At 39.6% G+C, this 26,427-nt stretch overlaps 1 protein-coding gene across 9 annotated transcripts in view; it reads right to left on the bottom strand.

The window, feature by feature from the left end:
* Positions 1-26,427, bottom strand: part of HERC1 (HECT and RLD domain containing E3 ubiquitin protein ligase family member 1) — a 235,796-nt gene that overhangs the window by 189,139 nt on the left and 20,230 nt on the right. For all 9 annotated transcript variants that reach the window (XM_066341955.1, XM_066341963.1, XM_066341959.1 and 6 more), the window contains exon 2: positions 2,281-3,236. In XM_066341955.1, coding sequence (XP_066198052.1) covers positions 2,281-3,210 — 930 coding nt within the window. In that variant the 5' untranslated portion in view covers positions 3,211-3,236. The remainder of the gene's footprint in view (positions 1-2,280; positions 3,237-26,427) is intronic.

Below are 26,427 nucleotides of genomic sequence, written 5' to 3'. Positions count from 1 at the left end.
ATATTCTTTTTTTTTAGTTTATTCAATGACAGGAGAGGAGGCAGAGACAGACTCCTGCATGCACCCCAACCAGAATCTACCCAGCAAGTCCACTAGGGGATGATGTTCTGCCTATCTGGGGCGTTGCTCTGTTGCTCAGCAATTGAGCTCTTCTTAGCACTTGAGGCAGAAACCATAGAGCCATCCTCAGCACCTGGGCCAACTCGCACCAATCAAGCCATAGCTGCAGGAAGGGAAGAGAGAGAGAGAGAAGCAAGAGGAGGAGCAGTGGAGAAACAGATGGGCATTTCTCGTGTGTGTCTTGACCAGAAATTGAACCCCGGGACATCCACAAGCCAGACTGACACTCTACCACTGAGCCAACGGGCCAGGGCCAGGCTATATTCTTATTAATTTGAATTTTTATTCTTGGTTTTCACAAAGGCATTACATTTCAGTCTTAGAAATTCTTGATATTGATTATAGTACACTATAATTTGTCTATTCTTTAATGAGGTACCCAAGGTTAGTTTCTTAATGATAGTCAAGCAATTAATTTTCTCCTGGAACAATACACTCTTTTCACAGATCTTTGCTTATTAGCTCATCACTCCCCTTCAATCAGATCTCTGCTCAAATGTGACAATTCAGAGTCCTTCCTTGACCACATTAACAGCACACTTTTCCCCTCCCCGCTCTCTGCCTTCAGCCTATAATTTTATATAATAGGCTTCCTTTCCTACCCTAATTTTAATTCTTAGGATTTTTCACTACCTGGAATACATATTTATTGTCTGATTCCCTTACTAGGCTGTTAGCTCCACTGGGCAGAAACTATTTTTCTCTGCTGTATCCCTAGGACCTATGATAACACTTGGCACAATGATTAATAAAAATTGCAAAGGATAAGATTTGAGATTTTTTCAAGAGACCTTCACACTCATTTTGCTAATGTAGTGGCAGCTGGATATTGATGGGGAAAGAAAGCAAAGGGAGTTGGGCATTATATTTTATAAAACTTGGAAAGACTGCTTCAGTATTCCATTTAGCTTAATTTGCTAAAAGGCTATATAGCATTCACAGGCTTATTAATCCATTGTGCCCTCAGAGTCCACTGGCCTCAATCCTCCAGACTGAGGTTTGGGAGGAATTTCCCCAAGGCACTGCCAGGTCCAGGTGCTATGGGGAGGTGTTTCTGTGCTTTCATTCTAAGGCATGCACAGTGGCCACAATGTAAGCCACAGAGGCCTGTCAGTCTAGCCTAGAAAAGGATCTTATTGGTTGGTGGGAGAAACCAACACAAGCTGTGAAATTTTAAAGAAACTGGTTGGCGTAAGGAAAACTAGTCCTTCCCAGCCCCAAAATATAAACATAGGTTTAGCAAAGCTCTCTCTCCTCCTACTTGGAAACAACTCATTCATTCCTGGGGTCTCCAAGCAGCAGCCATGCTGCATGGCTGGCAGCCAGGCTGGTCTCCTAAGTATATGCCTGGACTGGACTAAGCTTTATATAGGCTAAACCATGGCACAAAATATCAGAACTTTGGTTTTTATATTGGGCTTGATGAAGACTAGAACTAGACTGGACTTTTTTATTGGCACGACAAATGGAAATGAGACATTCAATACCTGTGGGCAACCTTCTATTTCAATTCCAGATAAATCTTACTGCAACAGCCTAAGCCCTCTAAATGCAGGTTGTTTGAAATTCCTTTCTCTCAACACCACAACCAAATCCCATTTTAACCAGCATTGGACTGACAGCAATTTTATATAAGTTTACTACATGAGTACACTCATGGTACATGAGGTTACTAGAACACAGAAAATTTAGATGAATTTCCCACATTCACATAAGAAGCCATAAAACTAAAGCTACAATCCTGACTCCTGATCCAATGGTCTTAACCAGGGGTCCTCAAACTTTTTACACAGGGGGCCAGTTCACTGGCCCTCAGACCATTGGAGGGCCGCCACATACAGTGCTCCTCTCACTGACCACCAATGAAAGAGGTGCCCCTTCCAGGAGGCCGGATAAATGGCCTCAGGGGGCCGCATGCAGCCCGTGGGCCGTAGTCTGGGGACGCCTGGAACTGTACCAACTAACCTGTCCTTGAATTATATATTTACATCAACTTGTATAAAATTTTCTTCACTCAAAGTATATAAAATATTTAAAGAACCTAGTAGTCAGCAAAACTCTCAAATCATTCCCTATTACCACAAATTAAGTAAAGGCTTGATTGGCTTTTCCCAAAGTTGATAAACAAAAAATTTTTAAGTTGAGGTTTATAATACATACCAAAGAACGCCTCATCTGCATTAGTATTGTCATAAAGCAGTCAAAGCTGATCATTCCTTCCTGGCTTGATAGTAGTTTGCTCTTCTCCATGGAATTTACAACTGCTGATGCCCCTAAAGCCATTTCTATCCATTCAAGAAGATATCTCAAAGAACCTCGTTGTGCTGCTAAACCAAGCAGCAACTCAGAAGCTAATCTACGACCTAAAGTGTCTGCCCCTGAATTGGGAATAGTTACTCCTTTAAGAAATGTTGTTACTTGTGATAAGCAGTCCAAGCCCATAGGAGGAATCTTGCTTTCATTTGCTAAAGATAATGGTGGTAAAGAGCTCACAACTTCAATTGCAGTATGAATAACGTCGTTGCAAAGACTAAGACCAGGTCCCGACACAGGCATCATCCAACTTTGTCTTAGAAGTGCAAATAATAAACTTAAACCAGTTCGAACACCCATTTCTATCAGTGCATCAGTGCTTGACCGGGGACGTTCACTAACAGAATGGACATCTGCTGAACCAGAGCTGCTCTCCGGAGAATGCTGCTGCTGTTTCACTTTGCCTTTGTCGTGGTATTTATTAGAAAGTGCATAAAAGACGCGCTGGAGTACAAGCAGTCGTTTTCGAAGTGCCCCAGCAAATGGGGAATCTGAACATACCATCTTCGCTAGTGCTAGCTGGCTGCTAAGAAGGGCATCCAAATAGTGGTCCTGCTCATCACTTGAAAGAGACTCACGTTCAAAGTCTGGCAACTGTGGTCCTTTGAGGCATAAAACTTGTTGGGGCAAAGGTACTACTTCCTTATTGCTGATCAGTTTAGAATATAGAACAGCAACCCCCTCTCTTGTAGCAATAGATTCACTGTCCTCTGTAATCCAAGAACTGTTGAGGTGTTCAAGCCATTTCAGTTTCACTGGTGGAACCATAGTTGCCATGCTGATTTACTCTTCAGCCATTAGATCTATACAGGGAAAAGAAAAAGCAGTCAAAACTTGATCTCGATAATTCACAAAATGCTTTAAAATTCCCAGCTTATATTACAATAACTGATTTCAAATAAAGTCTTTACTAGTTAACAGTAATGTGACATCGTTATATAAGATAATAGTAGGGGGATATGGGTGAAGGGCATATGGGAACTCTGTACTATCTTTGCAAAAAGAAAGAAAAATTAAATTCTACATAAACCACACCTGCAGCATAATTTGAAGATACAGAATGAAAAAATTGCAAATCAACTGTAAATTAAAAGAAAAATCATCAATTCCAGTACACACACTCACCTCTACCCAGCCACAAGACAAGCAAAAACAGAAAATGAAAACCTGTAGAAAAGACAAGAGAAATGATAATAAAGGGGCATAAAGGTGATTAGGAATGACTGTCAGAAAGATTAAATTCACACTAAATCTGAAAATACTGGAAAAGTATCCAGGCAGATCAGAACACAAATTATGAGAAAGAGATTTCAAAGTATATTTATTTTAAAGAAGCCGGCACAATTTTAAAAGATCCAGCTAATTAAATGATCATCCTTGAAATGCAGAGGGGAGAAAAACACAAAAAGAAAAAAAGCATCCTTTGGCAACTGAATGTTAAAGGGTAAAAGAAAAAAAGCGGGTTCTGCAAGACAAAAAGAGAACCATGAAACTAGGACTTAAAGCTTCTCTCAAACAAAATAAAAACAAAAAACCCTCTAAAGCAGGGGTCTCAAACTCAACTCAGCATGTGGGCCGCAGAGCAAGATCAGGCCACGAGTTTGAGACCCCTGCTCTAAAGTATTTGGATTTTGCTATATTGACAGAAGAGGATGCCATTAACCCTTTGAGTAGTATTTTTCATGCTTGCTGACCCCAAGGGAGTGAGTTTTCTTTCAAAAAATAAAATTAGTTGCCTGACCAGGCGGTGGTGCAGTGGATAGAGCGTCGGACTGGGATGCAGAAGACCCAGGTTCGAGACCCCGAGGTCACCAGCTTGAGCACGGGCTCATCTGGTTTGAGCAGAAGCCCACCAGCTTGAACCCGAGGTCGCTGGCTCCAGCAAGGGGTTACTCAGTCTGCTGAAGGCCCGCGGTCAAGGCACATATGAGAAAGCAATCAATGAACAACTAAGGTGTTGCAACAAGCAATGAAAAACTAATGATTGATGCTTCTCATCTCTCTCGGTTCCTGTCTGTCTGTCCCTGTCTATCCCTCTCTCTGACTCACTCTCTGTCTCTGTAAAAAATAAATAAATTAAATTAAAAAAAAAAGAAATTCAAAAAATGAAATTAGTTATTTTTACAGTTTTATTAACTTAAAATTATGTTTGTCTGATAACCAATTTATGGAAACAAAAAACATACATTTGCCTTTTATTTTTTTTTTTGTATTTTTCCGAAGCTGGAAACGGGGAGAGACAGTCAGGCAGACTCTCGCATGCACCCGACCGGGATCCACCCGGCACGCCCACCAGGGGCAACGCTCTGCCCACAAGGGGGCGATGCTCTGCCCCTCCAGGGCACCGCTCTGTTGCGACCAGAGCCACTCTAGCGCCTGGGGCAGAGGCCAAGGAGCCATCCCCAGCGCCCGGGCCATCTCTGCTCCAATGGAGCCTTGGCTGCGGGAGGGGAAGAGAGAGACAGAGGAAGGAGAGGGGGAGGGGTGGAGAAGCAGATGGGCGCTTCTCCTGTGTGCCCTGGCCGGGAATCGAACCCAGGACTTCTGCACGCCAGGCCGACGCTCTACCACTGAGCCAACCGGCCAGGGCCTTACATTTGCCTTTTTTTAATGTTGCCTTATCTGGATGGTCAGGAGGCACGACAACATACATAAACGGTCATACTACTGAAAGGGTTAAATTAGGAATATTATAAAATACCTAATAACATAAAAACGAACAAGAGAAAAGTCTATGTAAGGCTATTGCAGAAAATCAGGACAGAAAATTTCATTATACCAACTGACCGAAATCTTCCTGCTCACCGAAAAAAAAGGTGGCGGTAGGCCTATACTAAACCTGAGAAGCTCAGGGGAGGCCTGAGGCCTTACAGACTCAGACTGAAAGTAACCACATAGAATGGTCTGAAATGAAAACTTTCTAATTAAAAGTAGTCATGGCAGATAGTTACGTCCAAGGCTGGCATTTTCCCTAACAAAGGTCAGTCTTTACCTTAATTGTTGACCACTCAATGAGTTAACTCGTGTTTGCACTTGCATTAGCTATTTCAATTTTTGAAACTCGGGGTAATATAAGATTATTGTATTTGTGACTCTTAGCCCTGAGGGCCGAAGCTCAAAAGCAGCACACTGCTCTATATTCTCATGCAGACTACTCTTCTTCCCACTCCTCCATGAGACCACATAATCGAAGGTACCATAAATAAAAACAATCACAGTGTCCAGCCTTCTAAAACTTGGACTATCTTCTAATGGCTCGCAGTTTGAACATACCTATCAAGGATATTGTAAAATCTTCCTTAGTCATGTTCAATCCAACTAGAACGTGTAAAGTGTGTGTTTCAAAAGGAAAGCACAGAGAAACCAAATATATTTGCAAAACATGTTGCCTACCATTAGTAAAAAAAATTACTAAAACATATAATATGTATAACATATAATATGTAGCAGAAAAAAAAATGTAGCAGATATGTACAAAGTTTCAATTAAATTCATAATGTATAAATAAAGTATACTGAAGTTTATTTAGATTGTTTCAGTTTCATACTCAATTATGAAAAAATAGCTGGTGACATGAGATAACTTCTGTGTAAAACTGCAGGTCAACAATGTGTTAACTGAGCCTGTCTATTGTCTTTTTGCATCTACAATAACATACCTTAGGAATAATATCAAGAGTAATTTCCTTTTTCCAGACCCCTCAAAGCACAACTACTACACCCAAGTAGAGATCACAAAACCCCATGTTGTTATTACTACCATGTTAAGTGTTGACTGTTAATTATTCTATACCCACCTATATAAAAGAATTGTGTCTATTCGTTTTACTTTTTACCTAATCTCAAAGATGTCTGAGTTTTGTCCGCCCCTACCTCCCTAAGCTATCACCAATGAATATCTGTATGCTCTTTACACATCCCCTTTGATTCTGATGTATAATATAAAATAAGTGGTATTTTTCCAGAGCATTTTCTCAACTTATTAAAATTTTGCTTCCCAGCAATTATAGACAGTTTGGCTCAAATACACTCATAAAAATCCTCTACAGGTTTGAACATTTAAGTTAATCAGGACAGAAAATCCCACATATATCAACTGAGGAAAATCTTCCTGATTAAGCAGAAGAAAATAATAGTTAAGAATCCAAATAAAATTAAATACATTCAAACATTTGAGGATATAAAAAACTTTGCATCAAAAATTCAAAAGCTAAAAGCAGAAACTGAGCACAAGAATGAAGGAAGGGAGAGAGGAAGGGAGGAAAAGAGGAAGAGAGGGAGGGAGCAAGGAAAGGAGGGAGGAAGGATGGGAAATATTGAAAAGTCGTAGTATAGGGAGGTAGCTAAATACTGCTCACAAAGATTAGGGGATCAGGGAATGTGCAGATACTCCAGTAATTTCACCCTTTGTATAGTGCATTTCACCAATGAAATAAAAGTTGGGTTTGCATCTCATTTGCATAATTGAACAACTTTCCTTGACTTGTCCTTTGCTTTTTTGATGTTCTTGTTTAATTAAAAAAAAAAAAATCAAATGCTTTTTTTATCACTTCATATTCATTTTGAAATATCCCTTAATTTTTGTGAGCAGTATATTAATAAAGGAAGGAAGCAAAGGGAATCAGACATTGAGTATAATAAACTAGGGAAGAGGAAATATTAAACTTAATAAAACTGGAAAGCCTGTTTCAATAGGAAATTACAGAATTCAATTTTCTAGGAAGCTATAGCATTCACAGTTCTGGGCACCCCAGGGGCTCACAACCTTGCCCAACTAAGGGCACTTACTTTTGACAACAGCCTCCCTGGGGTACAACCAGTCTATCTCTAGGGCAGGTACTCCTGTGTTTCCACTTTAAGGCATGTATAGTAGAAGCCATGATGGCAACCATAGAGGCCTGTCAGTCTAGCCTAGAAGAAGAATCTGATTGGTTAAAGGTTAAATGAAAAGCCCACAAAGAGACTGATTGGAGAGTTTAAAGAGAAGCTAGTCCTTCCTGGCCTACGATGATATAAACCCAAACTTAACAAAGAGCTCTTCTCTCTTTGCTCTTTCTGCTTGGGAAAGTGAGCTTGCTCCATTCAGTCATGAGTTCTCCAATCAGCCACATGCATAAGCGAGCAGCTATGCAATCTCCCAAGTCTAGGCTTTGAGTGTGACCTGGGTACAGGAACACAGCACCTGGACTAGACTAGGCATTGACAGGATTAAACCATGACACAGATTATTTGGACACTGATCTTTGTACTGGGCTTAATGAAGACAAGATTGAACTTTTTCCGTGGTGAGACGGATGGAGATGAGACTCTTCCATTTTAATCCCAAATAAATCTGAGTATTACCAAATTGTGTTTCTGGTTTGTGAACCCTAAGAACCTTAAATAAATCTTAGTCATTTATTTCTAGCCAAAGCTTCCTGGCTTTTTAAAGTACATTTCACCAAGTATTTGTACTATTAGGTCTCTTGAAGAAGAAAAACAAACAAACAAAAAAAAACAACAATAGAACTGACTGGAAGCTACAAGTCAAAGAAAACTTGCCAGAAACAGAAAAAATCTGAATCAATACAACAGAATGCTATCCAAAATAAAACATAGGTGCAGGTAGATATGGCCCAGTTATTCATAATTTCTGTTATAAGTTAAATATATATAATAAGACCTAATAAGTAAATATTATTTTTAAATTATATGCTATTTTTAAGAGATAGACCTAAAACAAAGTGACTTAGAAAAATTAAAGATAGTTCCTGGCCTGTTGGCTCAGTATTAGAGTGTCGGCCCAACGAGTGAATGTCCCAGGTTCAATTCCTGCTCAGGGCACACAGAAGTAGTGACCATCTGATGATTCTCCACCCCTCCTCCTCTTCCTTCTCTCTCTTTCTCTTTTTTTCCCCTCCCACAGCCATGGTTCAATTGGTTCAAGCAAGTTGGCCCCCAGCACTGAGGATGGCTCTCTGGAGCCTGCCTCAGGCACTAAAAATAGCTTGGTTGCCAAGTAACATCCCCAGGTGGGCAGATCATCACTACTGGGTAGGGGGCTTGCCAGGTGGATCCTGGTCAGGGGTGCATGTGGAAGTCTGTGTCTCTGTCTCCCCTTCTCACACTTTAAAAAAAAAGGATTAAAATATAGAGTAATGATTTAACAAGCAAATGCAAACAAAAAAAGTACTACCTGTTAATAATAGGTAATAAATGGGACAAAAAGGGTTACTTAATAATGAAAAGTATAATCACTACTAAGAGATACCTGTCACAAACCTTTATGGACAAGCATAATAATGAAATATATGGAGTAGAAACCAAAGAAAATATAGGAACATAGTGGCAAACACGGTTAAAATGAGAGACTTAATTCCCTGACAAATCAAGGAAATACAACAGTATGTAAACCACTGGCTCTGAATTATATCAGACTATGAATCCCTATGAGAATCTATAAAAGCTGTGAATCCTGACTTTCCCCCCAAAATAAGCTCTTCTGTACATGATCATAAAAATATGAACAAAATTCCAAAGGTTTCACAGATGCCCTAAAGTCATCCATGTACTCCAAATTGATAAAATATTATGGATACTCTAAAATATATTACTGACAATAGAAAATCTTTAAAAACTATTTCAACAAATAATTCTACAATCTCAGTATAATTTAGACAATATTTCTAACCATAAAGCAGTGAAACCAAAAAGTATTTTACTGAAACAACTAATATGGAACTATCTCCAAGATACATTAAGTAAAAAAAGAAAAACATGTATAGTATTCATGTATAGTAATTCATGTAATTCATATATAGTGACATATTTACATTAAAAGAAATTTAATATGCATATATGCTTGTAAATGCATAAACTCTGGAAAAAAACAACTCTCTTCTAAATAGTTTTTAAGCAAAAGGGGGAAGAAAAAGGAAAGTTTCACATCATCTAGGAAAGTACATAAAAATATTATACATCAAAATCAATAGAATGTAGCCACAGTTGACACAAAAAATATACAAAGACTTAAAATTTTCATTTCTAAATAAGAATAATTTAATTCAGAATCAGAAAAACAAAATAAAGTTTACAACTGACAAATAACAAAGACACAAAAACACTAGAATTAATATCTAAACTTCAGAGATGAATCTTGAGTATTAAAAAACGAAAAAAAATGGGCTAATGTAATCAAGAGAAAAATAAAGGATAGTCAATATTTTGAATAAGAATGAAAAGCCTGCTCTGAAAAACAGTTTGGCAGGTCCTCCCAAGTTAAGCAAAGCATATAAGTCCAGCAATTCCACTCATAGGTCTGTACCAAAAGGAATTAAAAATGTGTTCACAGGAAAACTTGCACAGGAACATTCACAACATTATTTATTGTAGCCCAAAAATGGAAACAACCCAAATGCCATCAACAGATGAACAAATAAACAAAATGTATTATTAGCTATACAATGTAATATTATTCATTCATAAAAAAAATACATGCTACAAGACTGAGCCCTGTAAATACTATGCTAAGTGAAGGAAGCCAGACACAAAAGGCCACATATTGTATGATTCTATTTATATGAAAAAAAAACAGAAGTGGCAAATACAGAGACAAAAGGAAAGTTAGTGGTTGTCAGGGATTAATGGGAAGGGAAAATAAAGAAAAACCACTTAATAGAACAAAATAGAGAGGGTGGTTGCACAATATTGTATATGTACTACGTACAACTAAATTATTCATTTTAAAATAATCATGTGTCATGTGAATTCTGATTCAATAAATTATTTTTTTTAAGAATATGGAAGAAAGTGCTTCCCCCAAATCAAGTTAGGATATGTTACCAAAAGAAGAATCAATAGTGGCCAATCAAAATATAACAAATGTACAAACAAATAAAAACCAAGGATGACTGATGAATAAAAAAATATTTATAGGATGCCACTACAGGTTCATCCAATTGTAAATTCAAAGAAAAATAGTTCAAGAGCATTTAAAGAAGGCCCTGGCCGGGTAGCTTAGTTGGTTCCGTTAAGCAGTGGTCGGCAAACTCAGTCAACAGAGCCAAATATCAACAGTACAACCACTGAAATTTCTTTTGAGAGCCAAATTTTTTAAATTTAAACTACATAGGTAGGTACATTCCTTATTGAGGTAGCCCCGGCACATGATATTTTGTGGAAGAGCCACACTCAACGGGCCAAAGAACCGCATGTGGCTCGCAAGCTGCAGTTTGCCAACCAGGGCGTTAGAGCATTGTAACACAAATGTTGCAAGTTTGATCCCCAATCAAGGCACATACAAGAATTAACCAATGAATACATAAATAAGAACAAAAGAAATGTTTCTCTTTCTTCCTTCCTCTCTCTCTAAAAATCAATCAATATAAACAATTTAAAGAACAGAAAATTGATCAGAATAGCTAGATGTTCATATAAAATTTTAAGAAAATGAACATTGAGTTCATGAAAAAAATTAATGAACCAATGAATTTGCTTTTCGCTCTACCTTGAGCCTACAATTTTATATAATAGAGTCTCCCTTTCCCTCCCTAATTTTAATTCTAGGTCTTCTCATTACCCGAAATACATATTTATTTTCTGATTCCATTACTAGGCTGTTAGTTAGCTCCACTAGGCAGAAACTATATTTTTTTTCTGCTGTATTCCTAGGACCTACAAATACCAGCTGGCACACTGCTTAAGAAAAATTGAGAAGGATAAAGTTTGAGATTTTTTTCAAAAGATCTCCACACTCATTTTGCTAATGTAGCAGATAGCTATATATTGATGGGGAAAGAGAACAAAGGGAGTTCTGGACATTATATTTATTAAAATTTGGAAAGCTTGCTTCAGTAAGAATCTTCAACATCTCATTGAATTTAATTTACTGAAAGAGTAAACTACTCATAGGCTCATTTACAAATTCCACGGGGCCCACTGTGCCAGGTATTTTCTAGCTCCCCCTCCCCAGAGTAAAACTAACTCATACCCAATCTATGAAGGAAGGTGCTTCTGTGCTCCACTTGACCGCAAGCACAGTGGAAGCCAGAATGGCAATCAAAGAGGCTTCTCAGTCTAGCCTAGACTGATCTTTGATATGAGCTAAACCAGGGGTTGGGAACCTTTTTGGCTGAGAGAGCCATGAACGCCATATATTTTAAAATGTAATTCCGTGAGAGCCATACAGCTACCCATGTATGTTTATGCATTATCCAAAAAAATCTGGTGTTGTTCCAGAGGACAGCTGTGATTGAATCCAGCTACCCGCAACCATGAACATGAGCAGTAGGAAATGAATGAATTGTAATACATGAGAATGTTTTATATTTTTAACGTTATTATTTTTTTATTAAAGATTTGTCTGCGAGTCAGATGCAGCCATCAAAAGAGCCACATGTGGCTCGCGAGCCATAGGTTCACGACCCCTGAGCTAAACCATGGCACAGAATATCTGAATTTTGGTTTTTGTACTGAGCTTAAAGAAGATAAGACTGGATTTTTTCCCTCGCAAGACAGAAGGAAATGAGACAATGAAAGCCTGTAAGCAACCTTCTATTTCAACCCTGAATAAATCTTACTGCATAAGCCTGCGCTTCTCCAAGTGTGGGTCCAATAAAATGCTTTTTATACAACACTGTACACAAACCCTACTTCAACTGGAGTCAGAACCAATATCAGAAGCACAGGTGAAATATGTGGTTGGGTGGGGAAGGGGGCAGTCTTGTAGGACTGAGTTCTTATTTTGTGGAATCTGACACAATCTTTTGGATCTCACACTATCTTCAGAAAAGATAATGTCAGAATGATGTGAATTGTTGGACACCAGCTGGTATATAAGAATTGCTTGATGGTACGGAAAAAAATCCACACATCAGAATTGCAACTGAATTGGACATCTAATTGAAAATTCTCTCTATTCTGACTCACAGAATAGCCTCCTTGCTCAACTCCAGTATCAGGTTCTGCCCCAATCTAGTTCATCCTCCGTCTTTTTACAAACCTGTTATTACTCTCTTGCTTAAAGCCTCAAATAGTTATTATAGGTGAAAGCCAATAACTACACCAGCAACCACCTCCTTACAAACAAGAATTTAGGTCCTTTCCCAGTTTCTTTTATTCCCCCCTCTCCCACAGACCTCTCACATGCAAAGCCTTTTAGAACTTGAAAACTAGGCTTTTAATTCTCTAACAGGATACCTCTCACTTTGAACTATAATTACTTAGAATTTTTTTACTTCCCTAATAGATAATGCTCTCCCTCTTGGATAAGGACTCCAACTTACTCAATTTTAATTCCCTAGCATACAGTCTAGAAAATTAGTTTGTGAAATTACCTAATTAAGTATAACTAATGTCTACATTTAAATAATTTTGTCTCCAAAAGAGTAACTTTCATACAAGTTGAGTTCAAATCAGTTAACTACTACAACTCAATTACAAACTCTGTAATTTAACAGAAACCACCTCTTCTATGTACCTCTTTTCTACGTTCAGTTCTGATACATAATTAAGTCTTCAATAAATGGTAGACAGTACCATCATCGTTATTATTATTAACCCCAACCAGAGATACAGTTACTATTCATATAATATCTAAATCCAACCCCCAATCTTAAGTGTAAAAGTATAGAGGGACCAGTCGAGAATTAAAGAACTTCTAAAAAATATAGAATAACTCAAGTGTGTCTGAATTATAAGTACAATATTATTCCTCAACACAAGTATCCAATGGAGGAAAGAATCCAGAAAACCCCTGGAAGAAAGTTAGGCTCTCCATGGGTAGTGGTAGAGATCAGGTTATTGAGAATCTAGGGCCTTTGAAAGCAAAGGAGAATATAGTATTTGAAGACAGACAGGTAATGGAACAATAAAATACTATTAAAAAAACAGTGCTTCTCATCTCTCTCCCTTCCTGTTTCTCTCTTTCTCTCTTGCTAAAAAAAAAAATTTATTGTGATAAAGTATCTATAATATCAAATTTACCATCCTTACCATTTTTAAGTGTACAGATCAATTGTATTAAATACATTCATGATGTTGTGTAACCATTACCATAGTCATCTCCATAACTCATTTTGTAAAACTGAAACTATTCCCAATAAAGCAGTAACTCCCTATCTGTGCCTCCCACAGCCTGGCAACCACCATTTTACTTTCTGTCTCTGAATTTTACTACAGTAGTTCCCCTTGTCTGCAGGGTATATGTCCCAAGACTCCCAAGGGATGCCTGAAACTGGGGATAGTATCAAACCCTGTGTATACTGTTTTTTCCTATACACACATACTTAGGATAAAGTTTAATTTACAAATTGGCCACAGTAAGAAATTAACACTAATAACTAACAATAAAATAGAAAAATTATAACAATATACTATAATAAAAGTTATGTAATGTGATCTACTCACTGTATCACCACAGGTCTGGCAAAAAAATTTTGAAAGAAACAAAAGGCATATTGCATAGGGAGGAGGAAAAAAAAGATATTGTAAAACCAAGGCACAGAAAAGTAAACAGTTTGCTTCCCAGTAACTAAGACAGGGGTCCCCAAACGTTTTACACAGGGGGCCAGTTCACTGTCCCTCAGACCGTTGGAGGGCCGGACTATAAAAAAAACTATGAACAAATCCCTATGCACATTGCACATATCTTATTTTAAAGTAAAAAAAACAAAATGGGAACAAATACAATATTTAAAATAAAGAACAAGTAAATTCAAATCAACAAACTGACCAGTATTTCAATGGGAACTATGGGCCTGCTTTTGGCTAATGAGATGGTCAATGTCTGGTTCCATATTTGTCACTGCTAGCCGTAACAAGTGATATGATGCGCTTCCGGAGCCATGATGCGTGTGTTCCACATCACCGGAAGTAGTACTGTACATGAGTAATGCCGCACTTTGCAGCACGGCCACATACAGTACTCCAGTGACCACCAATGAAAGAGGTGCCCCTTCCGGAAGTGCAGTGGGGCCAGATAAATGGCCTCAGGGGGCCGCATGTGGCCCGCGGGCCGTAGTTTGGGGACCCCTGAACTAAGAAAACAAAAAACTGCTCACCCTTGGCCTGGGATAGGCCCTAAAAGCTGTTCAAGTAATACAAAGAAGCAGGAGGTTCCAGAAGAAGTGAACATGGTCAGCTTAGGAAACCTGAATGCATCAAACAGAACTAGTAGTCAATTAAGTTTGTTGGGTTGAACAAAATTTATCAAAGAAAAACCTTTTGCCTTACCTTTTCCCATAATACCAGCTATTTAATCCATGCTACTTTGTGGTTGGTCTATTTTTTCTATTATAGGCAAGATTTACCCTTTTTCATCTTGGAATTTTCACACACCCCAGGATGCATACTTCTATGCATGTGTATCAACCCGCCAAACAATTCTCATATTATCCATGAATATCCATTTTCAATGTCACAACCCTTGTCCATGCTACTATCATCTCTCATCTGAACCATCAAAATAATCTCCTAAATGAGGATATAAGCAAAATAAAAGTGGCCATGAGTTGATAATTGCTCAAACTAAATGTTGGGAAATAATATCCTTTCCACTTACATATATGTTTACTATTTTTCAATAATAAAAGTTAATAAAGGCCTTACCAGGAGGTGGCACAGCAGATAGAGCATCAGACAGGGACAAGAAGGACCCAGGTTCGAAACCCCAAGGTTTGAGCACAGGGTCACTGCCTTGCTTGAGTGTGGGAGCATAGATATGACCCCATGGTTGCTGGCTTGAACCCAAATGTCACTGGCTTGAAGCCCAAGGTCGCTAACTTGAGCAATGAGTCAGTCACTTGCTCTGTGGTTGCACCCACTCCACCCCCATCAAGGCACATATGAAAAAGTAAGCAATGAACAACTAAGGTGCCACAACAAAGAATTGATGCTTCTCATCTCTCTCTCTTCCTGTTTGTCTGTACCTCTTCTCTGACTGTCAAAAAAAAAAAAAGTTAAGTATATTTAAAAGGGGAAAAAAGTTAAATTTTTCAAAAGCTTTTCAATAGTTTTACGCTAAAGAACACAATCTCCTACAGCCAAAAGAGCGAAGACCTGACCTTGCCCCGCTATGCTCTCCCTTCTATAGTTATGGCGGAGATGTTCAATTAATGGAAGGCACCATGCTCCTTTCTACTGCAGGACCTTGGCACAGGCAGTTCCCTCTACTACTCCCTGCCTTCTCCATTCCACTCTGTTAATGGCTAGTCTAGTTTAAACAAGTTCTCAGTTTAAACAGCCCAGTACCAGGGACATAGTAGATATTCAATAATTACTAGTTAATTAAAGTCACTTTCTCGAGGGAGCCATCCTTGATAGCAGTCATACGAGCCCAGGCCCCTCTTTTAAAATACTCAGCGTCCAGTACTTTACCTTCACAGAATTTTGCAGCTTTGTAATTACATACTATTTGTGTGATTGTTTGTTTAACAACAATCTCATGCTAGTCTAGAGGGTCCATAGGAGAAAAGAGAGTTTTGCCCTGGCTGGTTGGCTCAGTGGTAGAGCGTCAGCCTGGCGTGCAGGAGTCCCAGGTTCAAGTCCCAGCCAGGGCACACAGGAGAAGAGCCCATTTGCTTCTCCACCCCTCCCCCTCTCCTGCCTCTCTGTCTCTCTCTTCCCCTCCCACAGCCGAGGCTCCACTGGAGCAAAGTTGGCCTGGGCGCTGAGGATGGCTCCATGGCCTCTGCCTCAGGCACTAGAATGGCTCTGGTCGCAACAGAGCAACGCTCCAGATGGGCAAAGCATCGCCCCCTGGTGGGCATGCCGGGTGGATCCCGGTAAACTGCATGCGGGAGTCTGTCTGTCTCCCCATTTCCAAATTCAGAAAAAAAGAAAAGATAGTTTTGATTTTGCTTATATCTCCAGTGCTTAGCAAAGGTAAAGCATATAGAGGACCCTCAATAAATATTTGCTGAACTGAGCTGAACAACCTGGGTCTATGTGGTTCATTGTTTACATAGAATCTAATTTAAATTTAGATATTATCTTACTCTGAACTGATATAATGAAAGCACTTTAAATTAACTGATTCCAAGTATGATGATACCACAGTGGACACACCCCATGGCTTCTGGCTTCAGTTTATTTCTATTTCCTTCTCTCATTGTCCATACATACATTTTTGGAGTAATTCCAGCTATTCCCAAGGCTTTCACCTACCTCTCATATGCTAAGCCGGGTCCAGTCCAAATTTCTAGACCAGAATATCCACTGCTAACATGATATACACACTCACATGTCCCAAAGGAATGTTAATTTCAACATATTTTAAACTGAATTTGTCATGCACTACCACTTCTACCACACTCACTAAGAACTTTATGAAGCTCTAAATTTACGATTTTAGAGATTTGTTTAAAAATAAAAGATGTCAATAAAGATACTTCTCAAGGGTATTTCTGGAAGAGCAAGAGAGACAATCCATTTGCAACTGAAAATTAAGTGCACATTGTGATCCAGCTCTACCTGACCCCTGCCCAAGATTTCCCCTCTCGAGGGCTTCATTTAGGCTAACTGATGGTCTCTTATTCATTAAACCATACAATTGTTAATGTTTAGCTACACAAAATTAGACAACTGATAAAAAGAAAAAAGGTTTATGTTTTTGTTGTTGGTATTATCCCTATTTAGAAAGTGAGTACACTTAGAAAAGGAAAAGACTTGCTGAATTTGCTGGCAAATTGTTTTGCTACACCAATAATGAGAACTAGTCAAAAAAACCAGAAAGCAGACATGCTTATTCAGCAAGTAAAAAACTATAGACAAAATCGAATCAAACTAATGGGGATTGCTTGTTCCAAGAACCACCAATTCACAATCCTGATGAGCCAGCTAAATACTTGCAAAGAAAAAAAGACTGCTGTTGTTTTGTTTTGAATTTACAGTATGTTTAATACCACTAGAAGCCAACTGTCCTTTTTTCTACTCATGGTCCAGTGCACAAATCCAAATTTAACTGCATACATAAAAATACCAAATTCTCCAATGAAAAGTGGGGCTGAAAAAATTACCAAAGACTGGAAAATAAACCAAATAGCACTACACCATTACCTTTCTAAACTGAAACAAATGAGGGAAGCTCAAGGAATTGAGCACAGGTGTAGACTTAATACTTCCTACAAGTTAATTTATCAAATTACAAAGCTTTCTAACATTGTCTAAGTCTAAGTGAACAGAGAAATAACAGTACTTAACATTCTTTGAGCACTTTCTATGTGGCAGGCACTGATGCTAAACCCTTTACATGTGTTATCTTACTTAATCTCAGAACAACTATGAAACAGGTACTCTTTTTATTCCCATTTGCCCGGAAAGGAAAAGAGACACAGGGAAGCTAAATGGTTTAACCCAATGTCACAACTGCCAGTAACTGATTAGAGTAAGGATTCAAACCAGAGCAGTCTGACACTCAACCTCTTAACCACTACATCATGCTGCTTCTTATCACTACCATGGCGGTTTCATATGTTCTATATCACTCCAAATTTTTTAAAATTAAAAATCTCAGAAGGTTTCAATGAATCAATTGACAATTCGGTTCATTCTTAGAGTCCTGTTGCTATGATAAAATCTGTACCGCTTAGCCACTATCTCAAGATAACATTAAATGACCCCACTCAGGTAATAACAACAAAACATTTTTCACAGTTCTCATCAGAAACTTGCAGAAATGCAAAGAACTGAGAATTGCAAAACAATTTTGATAAACAGCACGGCTAGAGAATCATCCTGAAGTGCAGAGGATGCTGGTTCAGTTGCCAGTTTGAACCCCAGTCGGGGCACAAACAGGAACAGATTGACATTCCTGTCTCTCCCTTCCTCTCTCTAAAATCAATAAAATAAACACACATTAAAAAGAAAAGAGCAAAGCTGGAGAAATCCCATTATCTGACTTTAAGGTTTATTATAAAGCTACAGTAATCAAGACATGTACATTGGTATAAAGACAGGTCAAGAGAACAGAACCGAAACTTGAGAAATAAATTCACATATACAGTGTGTCCGTAAAGTCATGGTGCACTTTTGACCGGTCACAGGAAAGCAACAAAAGACAAAAGAAATGTGAAATCTGCACCAAATAAAAGGAAACCCCCCCCCCCCCAGTTTCTGTAGGATGATGTGGCAGCATGTGTGCATGCACAGATTATGACATAACAATGAACAACTAAGGTGTTGCAACAAGCAATGAAAAACTAATGATTGATGCTTCTCATCTCTCTCGGTTCCTGTCTGTCTGTCCCTGTCTATCCCTCTCTCTGACTCACTCTCTGTCTCTGTAAAAAATAAAAAAATAATAATAATTAAAAAAAAAGTTTAAAAAAAAATTTGATACAGTGAACTTCATTAAAATGAAAAACTTCTGTTCTTCAAAAAGCATGTTGGCCCTGGCCGGTTGGCTCAGCGGTAGAGCGTCGGCCTGGCGTGCAGAAGTCCCGGGTTCGATTCCCAGCCAGGGCACATAGGAGAAGCGCCCATTTGCTTCTCCACCCCCACCCCCTCCTTCCTCTCTGTCTCTCTCTTCCCCTCCCGCAGCCAAGGCTCCATTGGAGCAAAGATGGCCCGGGCACTGGGGATGGCTCCTTGGCCTCTGCCCCAGGCGCTAGAGTGGCTCTGGTCGCGACAGAGCAACGCCCCGGAGGGGCAGAGCATCGCCCCCTGGTGGGCAGAGCATCACCCCTGGTGGGTGTGCCGGGTGGATCCCAGTCGGGCGCATGCGGGAGTCTGTCTGACTGTCTCTCCCATTTCCAGCTTCAGAAAAATACAAAAAAAAAAGGGCATGTTAAAGGCGGAGTAGGTAAAAAAGTTATTCGCATCCTCTCACAACCACATCAAAATTACAACTACACTACAGAACAACCACCACTGAGAACTGCCAGGAGTCTAGCTGAACAGAAGTCCTATAACTAAGGATATACAGAAGCCGCCACATAGGAGGAGTAAAGACTAGGAAGGGGCAGGTCCCACATCCATGTGAGGTGGTTAAAAATCAAGAGGCTGCAGAGGCCTCCCTTCACTTGGGCTTTGAGAATAAATCAGAAAATAGATTGCATTCTGCCTTTTTTACTATAAATTGGAACTCAGCCTGATGTAATTACTTTTTAAGATCCTCAAAATCTACTAAACCGAATCTTCCTACAAGAGCATTTTCAGTGTAACATTCCTCTGCTTTAAAATTTACAATAATTTAAAATGGGTTCTGGGCTAGGCATTCTCTATTTAACCCCAATCTCCCCAAATTTAACTCCACCCTTCCATGCTCTGCTTTATGCCCTTTAATGCTGACCTCAAGTACTACACTGCCCAAGCTCCCCTAGCCTTCATTTGATCAGGCCAATGAGAGGCACTAGCAGGAAATTAGAGTATGAGAAGAAAAAGAACATGGGGCCCTTATCTCTGTGGCTTCCTCCCCATCTCTGAACCCTTTCCTCTACACCCACTGGTCCTCTCCACTGGTTTGGCTTCCATTGCTCCAGCTCTCAGCCGGCTTCAGTGTTTCTGTTCTTGCCCCCTCTGACTTAAAAGTATCAATGGCCCAATACTGCTAGGACCAGGGAACTTCCAACCCCTTTTTGCTTCCCTTAATCCTACCCAAACCTCTATATCTAGTCCATTTATTTCCTGCCAGAACCCTGAGTGATACAGTTCCCTAGGTTTAAAATTCCTCACTGCTTTCTTTCTAGGGCTCACAAGCAACTGTTTCCTCCAACCTAACAAATCTTACCCACCCCATGCTCCTTCATCAGCAGCCCTCTGCTCTTGCCAGACAGGAATCCCTACCAATCCTCACTATCATTCAGTTGGGGTGTGTTCAATCCTACCCTTACTGATGCTACTGACCCCTAAAATGTCCACCACTTCCTCTCTACCTAACAAATACGATACTTACTTTATGTACTAATTAAGATTCATCACCTCCTGCTCCTCACCCTAATTAACCTGTTCTAATAAGCTCAGCCTACAATGATCTTTCTGATCTGGAATTTCCATGATCAGAAACTGTAAAAATAAAGGTTAGGTATGGCACTGTATAATCTCTAACTGTTCACCATATAATCCCCAAAGGGAAGTAATTTTAACTATTTTAAATTCCTTCTTTTATATTCCATCATGGAAGTTCGTGTAACCTTAGAAATACTATACTATTGTTGACAAATAAAGGTATTTTAACTCTTGTTACATCGCTACAATGTCTATACAAAAAGTTTATAACTAGCTATAAGCAAATTTACTACATTTTTAATAATTCTGTTTTCAATATGATTCCAAACAATGGCTGCTACAAACCTTGGGATTTTAGAACATCAAAGTATTTTATAATGAAAAAATCTTTGGGAACAAAAAGAAGAAAGCAAGTTATCAATTTGTCAAGTTCAACAACCTGTTACACAAACAAATGCAATTAGTGCACAAATGCAAATAGAAATGTCAGCACATCCAGGATACCTTGATTTGTAGCTGACCAGTGGCCATGAGCCAAACAATAGACTTCAATAAAAGTTATCTTCTAGAGCAGGAGTCAGGAACCTTTTTGGCTAAGAGAGCCATGAATGCAACATATGTTAAAATGTAATTCCCTGAGAGCCATACAATATGTTTAACACTAAATACAAGTAAATGTGTTTATTTTATGTAAGACCAACACTTTTAAAGTACAATAAGTCTCTGAATTCTTTTTAATAACGTTGTTATGCTGTTGCTAACCAATGATGAATAAAGTACTTCTTACCATTAATGCAACTTCTGGTGCTGCATGGTTTTGCTGATGGTTTTGTAGTCTGGTTGATACGTGGTACGGTTAAGCTTCATGCAGGCGTTGAGACTTCCATCCGTTAAATGTGATCGTAGGTTGGTCTTAACATTCTTTAGACATGAGAAATACTGCTCACATGCATACGTAGAGCCAAACTTTGTCAGTACAGCAATCCTCACACGCTCCAGTGTGTGGTATGTGACAGAAAGCCCGTTCCAAGTTTTGACAATCAGCTGGTCTGCAGGTTGAAGTTTTTTCTTCATTTCTCCCCACTTGTGTTTGCTCGCCAACTCTGCTTGCTGTCATGCAAGTCTTTCCAAATCTTCATCAGTGACTTGAACTTATTTACCCACATGTCTGAGGCCTTCAGGTCAGCAGCTTGTAGCTCAAAATCTCTGATGGAGACACCGGGGATGTAACTCAGGTCGACGCTGTTCACTGTACACTCATGTAGATGGGTGATGAACTTAAAAAGATGAGTGCGCTCACGAAGTTCTCCAAAACATGCTTTGAATGACTGCAGGAGATTAAATGTGAAGCCCGCTAGCTGCTGGAGATCAATATGTTGAGCAGGGTCACTTGCTGTGTTGAGCAGGGTCACTTGCTGTGCATGCATCTTTAAACTCTCCCAGTTTTTCAAAATGTAGTAAACAACCTGTTTCAATGTCTGTGATGAAGAGTTCCACCTTGGTTTTCAAATGCAAACACTCCTTGTTGAAGGGATAAGACTGTATTTCCAACGCCTTACATTTTCACATTGAGCTGGTTCAGATGTTCAGTCATGTCCACAAGATAGAAGAACTTCAGGAGCCACTCAGTGTTAGCTAACTCAGGATGCTAGACGTTTTTCATTTCAAGAAAAGTCCAGATTTCGCTCAGACAAGCCACGAAATGGCTGAGCATCGTCCCTCTTGACAACCAACACACATTGCTGTGCAGAAGCAGACCAAGATAATTATTCCCAACTTCATCCAGCAGTGTTTTAAACTGGCGATCATTTAAAGCTCAGGCAACAATAAAGTTGACCACCTGAATGACCAGCGACATCACCTCACCAAGCTGCTCGCCACACATCTGAGCACAAAGCACCTCCTGATGTAGGATGCAGTGAAAACTTAGGATGGGTCTCTTTTCATGTTCACGAAGAAGCGCTACGAATCCTGTGTATTTCCCCATCATGAACGGAGCACCATCAGTACACACCAAAATAAGTTTATACATCAGTAGACTTTTTCTTTAGCGAACTCAGTGAAAGACTTGAATAAATCCTCCCCTCTTGTTGTCTCTTTCATAGGCAAAAACAGCAAGACTTTCCTCACGTAGTGTGTCACTGACAGCATACCTTGCAATCATGCTGAACTGGGATAAATGGCTTATGTCTGTTGACTCATCCAAAGCGAGAGAAAAGAATGGTGCTGCATTTATGTCCTTCACTTGTGTTGCCTCAATTTGATTTGCCATCATGATGGTACGATCATGAACAGTTCTTGCCGACAGAGGCATGTCTTTTATTCCTTTGATTATCTTGTCTTTATCCGAAAAGTCATCAAAAAGTTCATTGGCAACATCAAGCATGAATGTTTTGGCATACTCCCCATCTGTGAATGGCTTTCTGTTTCTCACAATTGCTAAAGCACCAGCAAAGCTAGCCGAATTCCAGTCACCTTGTTGGGTCCAAACACAGAGTTGCTGCTGACTAGCTTGCACTCTGCACACTAGCTCTTGACATGCTTTCTTCCTTCTGTCCCCTGCTGAATATTTCAATGCAAATGTAGTATGGCGTGTGTCGAAGTGCCACTTTATATTTGACCGTTTCATCGATGCAATTTTACCATTGCATATTAGACACACTGCAGAACCTGCTCTCTCCACAAAGGCGAATTCCTCTATCCATTCCTGCTGAAAAGTACGAAACTCCTCATCTTTTTTTCTTTTAGCCATCTTCTTTGTCAAAAGGGTTTCTGCAATTAGCTAGCTGACTACTTGATTAAAAGGAGGGAAATTTACTTCCTGACCTCACAACGACCCGACCCGTGTACCTTATACATTATCCAATTAGAATTTGGTGTTGTCCCAGAGGACTGCTGTGATTGGCTCCAGCCACTGCAACCATGAACATGAGCGGTAAGAAATGATTGGAGAATGTTTTATATTTTTAACATTATTTTTTTTATTAGAGATTTGTCTGCGAGCCAGATGCAGCCATCAAAAGAGCCACATCTGGCTCATGAGCCATAGGTTCCTGACCCCTTTCTAGAAGCATGAGGAACCCAGTGTTCCTTATCACATATTGTCTGTAGAAAAAACTCTTCTCCTCTTTCTTTTTTTTTTTTCCCCCTCTTTCTTTAGTACCTTTAGTTTACTAACATCGAAAGTCTAAGTCAAGACAATCATAACATATTTGGTAAATTTTCCTCCCTGAACTCCTAGTGATACATCTAATTTACACTTCAAAAAATCATTCTTATTAGTCTTCTTTAAATAAATAATGGGGAAAGTGCAAAAATATTGGAAGTAGGTACTATATATAGCTAGTTCCTCACAATCTCAAAATATCAATATGTGAGTATTTTTAGGAAGAAAAAAAATAATATTTAGACTCTGACATTATCAGAAAAATGAGGAAGTGAGAGACATAATAGCACCAAATAGTAACTGCCCTAAAAGTAACTGCCCTGGCCAGACAGCTTGGTTGGTTAGAGCATTGTCTTGATACCCAAAGGTTGTTGGTTCAACCCCTAGGTAGGGCACATACAGGAATAGATCAATGTTTCTATCTCTCTCTTTCCCTTCCTATCTGTCTAAAATCAAATTTTTTTTAAAAAGGTAACCCTGGTCAGATAGCTCATAGAGCATCATCCTGAAGTGCAGAGGTTGCCAGTTTTATCACCAGTCAGGGCACATACAAGTACAGAATGATGTTACTGTCTCTCCAAATGGGCAGAGAGCATCACCCTCTAGTGGGTTTGCCTGGTGGATCCCAGCCACAGCTCATGCAGGAGTCTGTTTCTTTGCCTCCCCTCCTCTTACTAAAATAAAAATAAATAAAGAAAGAAAGAAAGAAAGAATTGAAAGCAACTATGTAAACAGCTAGTTGTACACCAAAGTCCATAGCAGAATTATTCACAATAGCCCAAAGGCAGAAACAACCCAAGTGTCCATAAGCAGATGAATAAATAAAATGTGTGTGTGTGTGTATAATGGAGTAGTACTCAGCCATAAAAAGAAATGAAATTCAGATATATGGTACAGCATGGATAGGCCTTGAAAATATAATATTTTACTTAATGAAATAAGCCAGATATAAAAGGATAAATATATGATTCCCCTTTTATGGGGTACCAAGGATAGGAAAATTCCTAGATAAAGTAGAATGGAGGATACCAGGGACTTAGGGAGAAGGAAAGAGGAAATTATTGTTTAATGGGTACAGAGCTTTGTTGGAAATGATGAAAAAAGTTTTGGATACAGATACTAGCTATGTTTACACAACATTGTGAATGCATTTAATGGCACTGAATTGTGCACTTTACAACTGCCTTAAATGTTAAATGTTATCTATATTTTATAACAATAAAAAAATAAGATGAAGAACAATCTTCAGAGTGCCAGCAATTGTGCAAAAAGAAAAAATATATATATATGAATGCATGACTGAAGGGGTTTAGAATCTCTGAAGACACAAAAAATTTAACATTTAACTATGAGAACAATTAGGGAACTGAAGATAGAAAACAAAAGAGAGACACACATTTTGCAGTAACCCCCTTTGTACCAAGTGAGTATATTGCTTAAGAATATTTTTTCAGGCCCTGGCTGGTTGGCTCAGTGGTAGAGCGTCGGCCTGGTGTGCAGGAGTCCTAGGTTCGATTCCCGGCCAGGGCACACAGGAGAAGCGCCCATCTGCTTCTCCACCCCTCCCCCTATCCTTCCTCTGTCTCTCTCTTCCACTCCCGCAGCCAAGGCTCCACTGGAGCAAAGTTGGACCGGGCGCTGAGGATGGCTCTGTGGCCTCTGCCTCAGGCGCTAGAGTGGCTCTGGTCTCAACAAAGCGACGCCCCGGATGGACAGAGCATCACCCCCTGGTGGGTGTGCCGGGTGGATCCCGGTCGGGCGCATGCGGGGGTCTGTCTGACTGCCTCCCCGTTTCCAACTTCAGAAAAATACAAAAAAAAAAAAAAAAAAGAATATTTTTTCAGCCTGACCAGGCAGTGGCACAGTGGATAAAGTGTCAGACTGGGACAAGGAGGACCCAGGTTCAAAACCCCAAGGTTGCCGGCTTAAGCCTAGGGACCCTGGCTTGAGCACGAGGTCACTGGCTCAGCTATAGCCAACCCCCTACCTTGCCTATGCCCATCAAGGCACATATGAGAAAGCAATCAGTGAACAACTAAGGCGCCACAACAAAGAACTGATGTTTCTCATCTCTTCCTTCCTGTCTGTCTGTCCCTATTTGTCGCTTGCTCTGTCTCTCTCACCAAAAATAAAAATAAAACATAAATACAGTATTCTAGGTTATAAAATAGTATGTACAGAATTTTCAAAAAAATCTATATATACTGCCCTGGCCGGTTGGCTCAGCGTAGAGCGTTGGCCTGGCGTACAGGAGTCCCGGGTTCGATTCCCGGCCAGGGCACACAGGAGAAGCGCCCATCTGCTTCTCCACCCCTCCCCCTCTCCTTCCTCTCTCTCTCTTTCCCTCTCGCAGCCGAGGCTCCATTGGAGCAAAGATGGCCGGGCGCTGGGGATGGCTCTGTGGCCTCTGCCTCAGGCGCTAGAATGGCTCTGGATGCAACAGAGCGACGCCCCAGAGGGGCAGAACATCACCCCCTGGTGGGCATGCCGGGTGGATCCCAGTCAGGCACATGCGGGAGTCTGTCTCCCTGTTTCCAGCTTTGGAAAAATGAAAAAAAAAAAAAAATCTATATATACCTAGATATAGAAAAAAATCAGGAAACTACACATTAGAATTTAATAGAAATTATTCTGCACAGTGGGACAGTTTCCACTATTTTCTTTATATCTCCCTACACTGTCTAAAAAATTGTAATTTACAATAGCACATATTACTTTTGACATGCAGGAGGAAGTTCTTTCCATTTTTTAAAATGCAGCTTTTCTTTCTGACCCAAATCCTCATCACATTTCAAAAGCATGCACTAACTACTCTTCTTTAATATGTCATTCATCAAGAACTGAGAAAATGTGATGCGGGGGTCTGTCTGACTGCCTCCCCGTTTCCAACTTCAGAAAAATACAAAA

The sequence above is a fragment of the Saccopteryx leptura genome, chromosome 6, assembly GCF_036850995.1.
Source record: "Saccopteryx leptura isolate mSacLep1 chromosome 6, mSacLep1_pri_phased_curated, whole genome shotgun sequence".
Lineage (NCBI taxonomy): Eukaryota > Metazoa > Chordata > Mammalia > Chiroptera > Emballonuridae > Saccopteryx > Saccopteryx leptura.
The sequence above is the reverse complement of the archived record's forward strand: the minus strand, read 5'-3'. Positions and strand labels throughout refer to the sequence as shown.